The sequence below is a fragment of the Leptopilina boulardi genome, unplaced genomic scaffold, assembly GCF_019393585.1.
Source record: "Leptopilina boulardi isolate dan_hultmark-lab unplaced genomic scaffold, ZJU_Lbou_2.1 LbouV2_342, whole genome shotgun sequence".
Taxonomy (NCBI): Eukaryota; Metazoa; Arthropoda; class Insecta; order Hymenoptera; family Figitidae; genus Leptopilina; species Leptopilina boulardi.
Window position 1 is genome coordinate 994764 of NW_026137910.1, and position 9523 is coordinate 1004286.

The window sequence follows — 9523 nt, forward strand, 5'->3', positions numbered from 1 at the left end:
AATTGGGAGAAAAAAATTATTTAAATAAACGACTTTCATACAAAAGATTAAATAAACAATAACTTGTAAAAAAAATACAAAAGGCTTTATGAGATTATTTATATTCATAACGTGAAAGTGTTTATTCTGAAAGACTTTCGCTGTTGTGCTAAAAAATACGACTTTGCTTTATATATTCCGTCTTTTCAAACGAAGACTAAAAAGAACTTGCATTACGAAAATCTCGTGACATGAAGTCATAAAAGTGTCTATTTAACAAAAAAAAAAAAAAAAAAGAAAGAAAAAGAAGAATGTGAAAAACATCTAAAAACGTAAATTATAAATATATGCCTTTAATTAAATGCGACAAATTAATATATATCATATCGTCCTAGCCTAACATTATAATATATGGGTATATCAAAGATCCTTTGTGCAAAATATCGAAAGACCTTGTCCTCTTAACACTATCAATCCATTGTATTCTATTCTTTTTATCAACATCTAGATACACTCTTGAAAATATAATACGAGAGTCTTCGCACCTCTCTTATGAAAGACCATTGACGTAATCAAACTCTCATTTTCTTTCAAAGCCCTACAACAATTCTGATCAAAAAAAAAAAAAAACTAAATTTTTTTTTTATCGAGTCATCGTTATAATTATCTTGTCATTATTAATTATTTCATTATTATTATATCAATTTAGTTTTCAAAACTTTTTTCTTATGTAATTAACTTTTTATTAAATTTTAATTAAATAATTAATTATTATAATTAATAAGATATATTAATTATTATATTAAGAAAATTATTTTTTGTTACCGAGAAGTATACGACAAAAAAATTGACTTGTCTCGTTTGATAATAAATAAATAAAAAAAACTAATTATTAATTCAAATTTTACAGAATAAGTGGAATCCAAATTTTGTAAATTTTCTTTCAAGCATTTTTGATTCAAATTCAATGTTGTCAATAAAAAAAAAAAGTAAAATTAGTATTTCAATTTCAATATTATCAAATAGAAAAAAATAATAAATGAACAAAAATAAATATAAAGAGATAAATAATCAAAAAGTTATTTTTTTTATATTAAAATCATTGATATTTGATCAATTAACTTTCTATAATAACTAATAATATAATTAATAATGGTAAGATTCTCTTTCATTATTGATAATCTTCAATTAATTTTGTAATTTGATTATCTCTCAATTTCTATATTAATTAGCGTGGTACAATTATTATTATCTTCAACAAAATCCCCAAGGAACTTGATATTTAAAAAAAAAAAAAAAAAGTGGAATATTCTGAAATGAACGACTGACACGATTTGCAGGAAATTTTCCTAGTCGTGAAATCAGGAAACTACGTCAGAGGACAATTAAAGCATTCATATAATCTAATCTAGATTATTTCCAGTTTGCGTGTGACATTTTCAAATAATAATTATTTTCCAACGAGAGAAAATCGACTTTAAGTTTTTTTTTTACATTTCAATTCGCACATTATTTACATAATTTTAAAAATTAGTTATTAATTACATTGAAAAAAAACTGAAAATCACAATAAATTATAATTGAATATATGTATATTTAATTATTTAATTATATTAATTAAAATTTTAATATTTTTAATTAAATTTATAATTCCAATAATAATTCAATATTAAAGCAATTAAAAATACTTTGAAAATATTAAAAATAAAAAAGTAAAATAAAAAAAAAAATCGATATAAAAATTGTAAAATTGTAAAAACATATTTCAAAAATAATAATTATCAAAAATAATTTATTCGTTAATTTTTGTAAATTGAATTTTAAAAAAAGAATTACTTTTCTCATATTCGATGGAGTTGTTATGATGTGTTTCGAAATTGATAAAAAAAAATTATCAGTTTCCTCTCTCGTCCCACAGATTAATGACAGTAATAGATCATAAAAGTTTTTTTTTTCATTAATTGAAAAGAACAATAATATTCTCCGTGAAAGCAGACGAGAAAAAAAAATCATTTCAACTCACGATTGAAAATAATCGAGATTTTCAATCTTAATTTTTCATAAATATAAAAATTTTATTTCTTTCTTACTCACCTCTTTTTGAAAATTTATCGTCTTCCACCTTTTTTATGACCACCCTTCTTGCCTTTTCCCTTTTTCCTGCCATTTCTATTTTGTTTTCTCTCGAGTAGTTTACGAGCCTTCAAAATTTGTTCTGGTCTCTTCAGTTCACCTCTGCCCTTGACCTTATCCTTCATTTTCTGATTATGCCGAGCCCAATGTGTATTTGCTCCGGTTTTCACTGCAATAATTAAATTAGTTATTAATTTTACTCATCAAATCGTTTATAATTGAATTGAAAATTTAATTTCAAATTCTATAAATTCTCATTTTTATTTTATTATTATTATTATTAATTTTTAAATTAATTCTTACATAACAGAATGTTTAAAATTATAATTTTTAATTCTAAAAAATAAATAAAAATATTAATAGAAATAAATTAAATTGAAAATAAATAATTAAATTGAGAACAAATCATTTGGCTTAGCAATTTATTTTGATTTTCTTAAAATAATAGAGTATAAAATTGGAAAAAATGTATGATTCAATTTTACAAAAAATCAATAAAACTCCATTCATTATTTTTCAAGTAAAAGAAGAAATGGGGGATTTCTTAATTATTATCCCTATTATAAATCGCGATACATAAATCAGTATTTTTACAATCAATATTTACAGACTAATTGAGATTTCTGATAAGTGATACAATTTACAGCATGTACGATAAGAACTTTTGAAAGTGTTATAAACTTTCTCAATATTTTACTATATTTAATTTTTCATTTTAAAGCCGTATATATATATATTTTTTTTTAAATGAAAAACAATCATTAAAAACTCTAAAAGTTGTTGTAAATATTCCAAATGAAAATTGAAATCAATTACAGTTTTTAGAGTTAAATATAAAAATTTTTAAAAAAATATATAAATAAAAAAAAAATTAAAAATCAATACTTTTCTGAAAGAAAAATTTTATTAGTCGAAAAATATTTTATTTATTTTGTATATATTGAGAAAAAGAGGAGAGCAAATTTTTGAGTTCCTATATACAAATATCGTCAATATTTTCAAGGTCCATTTTCTTTCAATAACATCGCGTGTGAATTCAATTTTAGTTGCAATAAAGATATTGAATTTTTCAAAATGTTGCATTATCATTACAATGACATTTCGAAATGAATTTAACAACTATATTAATGATAAGAGTATAAAGATAAAATATAAACAAAAATAGAATTTAAAAAAAAAAAAAAATTTTTTTTGTTTCCAATTTTTTCCGGTGAAATCTTGTTTTTTGTCTTGTAAACATTACCGACAATATAAAAAGATTTTAGATCTTTATTACAAATTTAAATTTCTTCTGAACTAATTAATATTTTAAAATCAGACTTAAATTAATTTTGACGAAGTAAAATTAAAAAAAAAAAAAAATAAAACATAATTAAAACTGTAATTAAATTCCATAAACATTTTTCAATGAAAAAAAATTGAAGCATTTCAACTTTAAAATAAAGGGTTTCATTTAAATATTTTCCCATATATATAAATACTGAAAGGGAATCAATTAAAAGCGCCGCTCAGTGAACAATAATTAAGAATACCGCGATGCAATTAACTTGGAAATTGTCTATCGAAATGAAATGAAAAGAAGAAAATGTAAGAAAACAGTTTTAAAAGAAATCCATAAATACTTCCTTGAATCTTTTCTCATTCTCATTCTTATCTTTTTCAACTCTACATCCTTGGAATTACCAGCTCGCTTTTTTATTACCTAAGTAGTTGTTGACTCCTTTTATAAATTGTTCGCCAATAAAAGAAGATTCCCATGTGAAAGGAATTCCGGAAATTTTCCAGAAGGGACGTTTTTGAAAAATTTTCAATTGCTTTCGGAAATTCTTTGGAATTGACAGCTTTTGTCTGTTATTTATGGTTAAATTTTTCGAGGAATTCGAATTCATTGTTATTTTGAAAATTCAAAGTGATTTTTGAGGAATATTTTTTAAAGAAATTTAAAAATCTTTAAAATCTGAATAAACTGATAGCTCAGGAATTTCTAAATATTGTGGTCTGAGTCACAGTTAGACAACTCACAGAGAAATCAGTTAGTGTTACTAGACGTTGTTTATAAAAAGTAGGACAAATAACTTCTAAAAGAGGACAATGAAAATAAATTTTATTTTAAAAAAAGATTAAGGAAGCAGATTATTATAAATTTGAATTTTAAAAAAATATTAATGTTCATAATTAACATTATTAAAATAGTCTTATTAATCCCAAACATTAATTTTACACTTTTAAACACAAGTTGTTTAAAAAATTTCAATTGCATCATTATATAAAGGAGAATAAATACTCTGCAGCATTGCTGTAAACAACAAATTATAATAATGCTATAACATTTAATTTTTATGGTAAAAAATAACAAACAATCAATGGCAAATTATATTGTACAATTTATGATGCTTTTAAGATTTAAAAAAATCTAAATTCTTAATTTTTAAACTCTTTAGATGTCACAGTAAATGAAAATGAATACAAGGTTCCACAAATCACAAACTCGGCTGGGGTTGTGTTTGCTACGTGTTAAAATAAAAAAAATTTAAATTAGTAATTAGAGTATTCGATACATTATGTATATTTTCTTTTTATTAATCAAATTTACCGTTTTAAACATCCTTTTTATATTAATTTAACGATAGTTACATAAATAATTATTAACTCTATATAATAGTAAATATTTGCAAGTAAAAATTCAGATAAAACAATATATCACTAATTAATATAAAAATTACAAATGAATATTATACTGGAAATAATATTAAAATTTCAAATTAAATTGTTAACGTTTCATAAATAAATTTCTTATATATTTTAACATGCGTGATTATTTTTTTTTTTTAATTCAGTCATTTTTTTACGGAGACTCTCCTTCACCTGGACATCATCATGCACTTTCCAATTTGATTTCTTTGCCGTGACACGGGCAAAAGCTGTAAAAGGAAATATGGTTTCGGATTTATTCACTTTTTTTTATTAAATAATTAAGTTAATATCGATTATTCAAACAGTTCTCAAATTTAGATTGAATTAGTTGAGTGCCCTACTGAAAATCCTCGTACAAGACGTACAAGATCATGTTCTTACGTATGATCTGGTACCAGATATTTTACAAGAATTATTAGAAAGTTGATAAACGATGTTATTTTTATATATGAAATAATTCATTTTTTAATAGTTTCATTTTAATTACAGTCAACTCTCGATAAAACAAACTCAAAGGAAGATCAAAAATATTTTGAGTTATCGAAAAATTTGAGTTATGAAATATTGAAATTACCTATAAAGAATGGTTAAGACCCAAGAATTACTTTGAGTTACCAAAAAATTTGAGTAATTGCGCTTTGTGTTATTGAGAGTTTACTGTATTATTATATTATGTTATTAAATTAATAATTTTAGTTTTACTCAAAATGGTATCAACTACAGTCTTTGGAAGAGCTGGTAGGCTGTTCGATTTATGACCTTTTCCACTCAAACTGTGCTCTACCAGAGCTTTTTCTTTAAATACCGCAAGTAGAAGAGATCGTGCCAATGATGTATGAGTATTTCCCCGATTAGATTTGATTGCTTTTAAAGTTGCCTTGTCGACGTAAACTTCACTTCCCTGAATTAATTCAACTGTCTAAAATTAAAATTTTTAATATATTCTTGGTTATATAATTTTTTATAAATAAAAATAATTTATCAGAAAACTCATAAATATGGATGTAGAACTAGTGGTCAAACATAATAGCTTCCAATAGTGAAACTTTTGGATAATATAGTAAATTTATTCATTGAGTTATAAAAATAATGTGACACATAGGTCTTTAATTTTTTCTAATCTTATTTTCAAATTAAAATTTTGACCATTATTTTTAAAAATTAGAAATAGTTTTGATTTTTTTTAAATTGACAATTTTTGGAATTCTGTATTTAAATATCGCTTTAAATGTGTACAATACAGAACTTCTAGAATATATGTGAAATTTGCAAAAACATGTAAATATTAGCACAATTATAAATACACTGTTTTCCGGGAAATATCAGAGAATATTTCTGAATCTCAGAAAATTTTTTAAATACATCAGGGTGACCGCAAGTCAAGAAGTAACGAGAAATCAGATAAATGTCAATAAAGAAAGAATAAAACAAAAATTAAAAAATTTTTTGAGTGAATTAAAATATCCTTAATTAAATATTGAAATTTTAACCCAGTTGATATTATAGGAGAATTTCAGACGAATCGGTTAAGAACTATGGGCTCCAGGTGTGAGAAAATATTTAAAATTCATAAATTTTTGTGATTTTTCAGCCTAATTTTCTTTATTTATTAAAAACATTTAAAAAATTTTAACAGAAGTTATTTTTTTGATATTTTTTACTTGACAAAAGAAGTTTAAATGAAATAGATAAAGAACTTTTTGAGATACCCAATTTTGAATAAAATGTGAGTTAACAACATTCAATATTAAATTATACTCTCTAAATTTGAATCAGTGAAATGTCACTGATAAAATAGGTAGAATTTAGCGACTGAAGCAATCAGTGAGTTTTTCACTGAAATTCAGTCATATCTCACTGAAAATCAGTGAGATTTATCTGCTTTATCATTGAACGGTAAAGCAGATTTGACTGTTTCAATCAGTAGAATTTACTGATTTTCAGTGAAATATAACTGAATTTCAGTGAAAAAATCACTGATTGCTTCAGTCGCTAAATTCTAGCTATTTCATCAGTGAAATTTCACTGATTCAAATTAAGAGAGTAGAAAGTTTAGTAGCAATATGTTACAAATTGAAAAATTTCAGTTTCCGATTTTTTGAAATCTATTTTATTATTTATTATTTTCAAATGTATTTTGTAAACCTAACTTGAGTTAATATCTCACATATTGGAATGTTTCATTTAAATTGGTTATTCCGCTTATGTGTGAAGGGCATACTAAGTTTTGTGACAGATATATAGGTACAAGGAAATTTTACTGGCAATTTTGGAGTCCTTTATGTTTTAATGACTATTTCTGTAGAAAATATTGAAAATTTGAGCAATGACCTGACAAGAAGTCTGATTTTATTTATCTAAATAAAATAAACTTACATCACCGTTTTTTGAAGTTTGAAATATTTCATTATTGGTTGGTCCAGTTTGAAGTCTCTCTCCCTCCTCGTTTTCCACAGTGTTCAAATTGCTGTTGTCATCTTGGTTCGCTGCTGTTTCTTCTTCGTTCACGGTCTGTTCCGAATAAGTGAAACGAAAAGGTTCTCCTATCACTTCTACCGGCTGTGTGTCTAGTGTTGATCGCATTGGTGAATCATCAAGAAGAAATTCCAGGTTTGGATTTAGCAGGATAGTAGCCATCGATTCCAAGTTTGGAACTCCAGTTTCTGGAAGGTCTATTTCATAAATTTGTGCATTAATCCTTTTTTCTTCATTATTACCTTCTGGCTCAACGGCAGTATGTTCAATAGCTTCTGTCCATTGACTTGGATGTTCCAAGATCTAAACCAATTTAATATTTTTTAAATTCTTTACTTTGAATTTAACGTATTTTTAAAATGGAATATGCAAACTTTAAACTTTGTTCAAATTAAAAATTTTTTAACTTATAAATTTATTTATTACCCATAAGTAATGAGAAACATTTCTAAAAAGATTTGCTGTTGTATTGATGACTTTATTTATAAAAATAACTTGTTCATTCAAAACAATACGTTTTTTTTTAATTTTTAAATCAAAATGTTTTATTTATACTTTTATTTTCTCACCTTCAAGTATAGTGTGGAAAGTGAAATAGTAAAAAGTCCTAGTAGTTAGAAACTCTTTAGTTTAAAAAATAAGAAAGATAAAAAAAGTATTCTTTAAAAATATATTATTATTGAATAAGAAGTTTTATTAGGCTCACTCTAAAACTTATGCTAAATATTTTAATTGCTTTTAAGTAAGAAACAAAGCTAACAAATAAAAAATACACAAATGAAAAAATGAATTTGTAAATTAATATAATAATATTATTCTTCTTAAATAAAAAGCTAAAAAAATTTGTTTAAACATGTAACATTCAAAGGAAAACAGAAGTTTTTTTTACGTAAAATTTTTCAAAATAAAATACTTTAAAATTATAAATTATTGAAAATGTCTAAACTTTTAAAAAGTGTATATTTTGAAAATTTGAACATATCTATAAAAAAAATAAAAACACGTACACCTTTTTTCTCTACGGAACAAACAAAATGTTTAGCCAAAATACGAATTACATTAAAAATAAAAGAAATTCTATCATAAATTATTTACTAACGTCTTTTAATTCCAACAACTTGTTTTTTAACGCATCATTGGTAACTAGAACCTCATCTACTTTTTTCAACAAAACTCCTGAGGCAGAAATAGAAAACAGCTGCTTCTGTATAATAATGATTAAGAGAGGTTAAAAAGTTATAGTCTTCGCAAAGTAAATTATTTATATTTATAATAAATAATCATTGTGACACGACTGACAAACATATAAATTTCAATTTGCTTTAACAAAAAAGTTTTTGTAATCAAATTATTAAAAGAAGTTTATTTTAGGAGGAAAGAAAGTGATTTTACGTTGAAAAATAATTAATTATTAATTGTAAATGTAGTTTTAGAAATTTCGACCCTATAATCTCTAAATTAATTGTTAAGAATAAGAAAACTTGATTATAATTGTTTGTTTAATTGTATTAGTGAAATATTTTCTATACGTGACTGACATAATTGTATCATACTTTTATTAAAAAATTTTATATTAAAACAAAATAAAAATAATTTTAAAGACACTCACTAACAATTTTAATGACTTGTTTTTTTATTTTTATTTTATTAATATATGTGCCTAACCTTCCTTGAAGATTCATCACCTGCTGTTTCATTCTTCTCATTTGATCTTTTCTTGCTTCTTCTTGCAGCATTTTTTTTTTCGGCTCGTATTTTTGCCAATTCGTTTTCATCAGCTTATTGAAAAATAAAAGAATCAGTATATTAATATTTTTTTAAGGCAAATTATTTTATATTTAAAAAATTTTTAATAACACATTACAGATAATTAATAAAGAAAATATAGTTTATATACTCACATGAGATTGCTATTATGGTACCAGTAAAACATTTTTTTTGAGCACTGTCTTCTGGCCATAAGTATTCAATTGATGATCCAACCTTTAAATTCGGCGTTTTTGAATTGAATTTTATTGAACTTTTATAAAGAATTGTGTAGCAGCCATCCCCTTCAATTAAAACTTGTTCTTCACTCATGTTTTTAGAAAAATTTGATTACTTTTGAAATATAACTCGAATGAATAAATTTTAATGTTTTATGTTGTCATAACAACGAGTATACAATGAGATAAAAATTAAACTTTTGTTTTATTTATTTATAATCTTTTGCTTTACAATTTAAATTCTAGATTAACCTTTA

The 9523-nt window shown here is 23.6% G+C and overlaps 3 protein-coding genes across 4 annotated transcripts in view; all 3 read right to left on the reverse strand.

Moving 5' to 3' along the window:
- LOC127285951 (ATP-dependent RNA helicase DDX54) overlaps positions 1 to 9523 on the reverse strand; it is a 98734-nt gene that overhangs the window by 69012 nt on the left and 20199 nt on the right. The window contains exons 11-12 of one of the 2 annotated variants that reach the window (XM_051312183.1): positions 2074 to 2281; positions 1 to 588 (exon numbers count right to left, since the gene is read on the reverse strand). In XM_051312183.1, coding sequence (XP_051168140.1) covers positions 2088 to 2281 — 194 coding nt within the window. In that variant the 3' untranslated portion in view covers positions 1 to 588; positions 2074 to 2087. The remainder of the gene's footprint in view (positions 589 to 2073; positions 2282 to 9523) is intronic. The other variant, XM_051312181.1, reaches the window with a different exon arrangement.
- On the reverse strand, positions 4740 to 8609 carry LOC127285954 (uncharacterized). Its single transcript, XM_051312186.1, has 5 exons — positions 8381 to 8609; positions 7524 to 7584; positions 7183 to 7478; positions 5509 to 5725; positions 4740 to 5033 (listed from the first exon to the last, which is right to left on the reverse strand). The coding sequence occupies exons 3-5, from the start codon at positions 7441 to 7443 to the stop codon at positions 4915 to 4917; spliced, it is 597 nt and encodes a 198-aa protein (XP_051168143.1). The 5' UTR covers positions 7444 to 7478; positions 7524 to 7584; positions 8381 to 8609; the 3' UTR covers positions 4740 to 4914.
- Positions 8821 to 9379, reverse strand: LOC127285957 (uncharacterized). The gene is made up of 2 exons (XM_051312190.1): positions 9183 to 9379; positions 8821 to 9059 (listed from the first exon to the last, which is right to left on the reverse strand). The coding sequence occupies exons 1-2, from the start codon at positions 9358 to 9360 to the stop codon at positions 8929 to 8931; spliced, it is 309 nt and encodes a 102-aa protein (XP_051168147.1). The 5' UTR covers positions 9361 to 9379; the 3' UTR covers positions 8821 to 8928.

What these genes read in the sequence shown, in the direction of transcription:
- LOC127285954 (XM_051312186.1), bottom strand. Translation starts at nt 7,443, where the DNA reads ATGGCTACTATCCTGCTAAATCCAAACCTGGAATTTCTTCTTGATGAT. An exon ending in AAACTTCAAAAAACGGTGAT is followed by an intron (nt 5,726 to 7,182) that starts GTAAGTTTATTT and finishes TTTTAATTTTAG; the next exon opens with ACAGTTGAATTAATTCAGGG. An exon ending in TGTAGTTGATACCATTTTGA is followed by an intron (nt 5,034 to 5,508) that starts GTAAAACTAAAA and finishes TTCCTTTTACAG; the next exon opens with CTTTTGCCCGTGTCACGGCA.
- LOC127285957 (XM_051312190.1), bottom strand. Translation starts at nt 9,360, where the DNA reads ATGAGTGAAGAACAAGTTTTAATTGAAGGGGATGGCTGCTACACAATT. An exon ending in TACCATAATAGCAATCTCAT is followed by an intron (nt 9,060 to 9,182) that starts GTGAGTATATAA and finishes TTTTTCAATAAG; the next exon opens with CTGATGAAAACGAATTGGCA.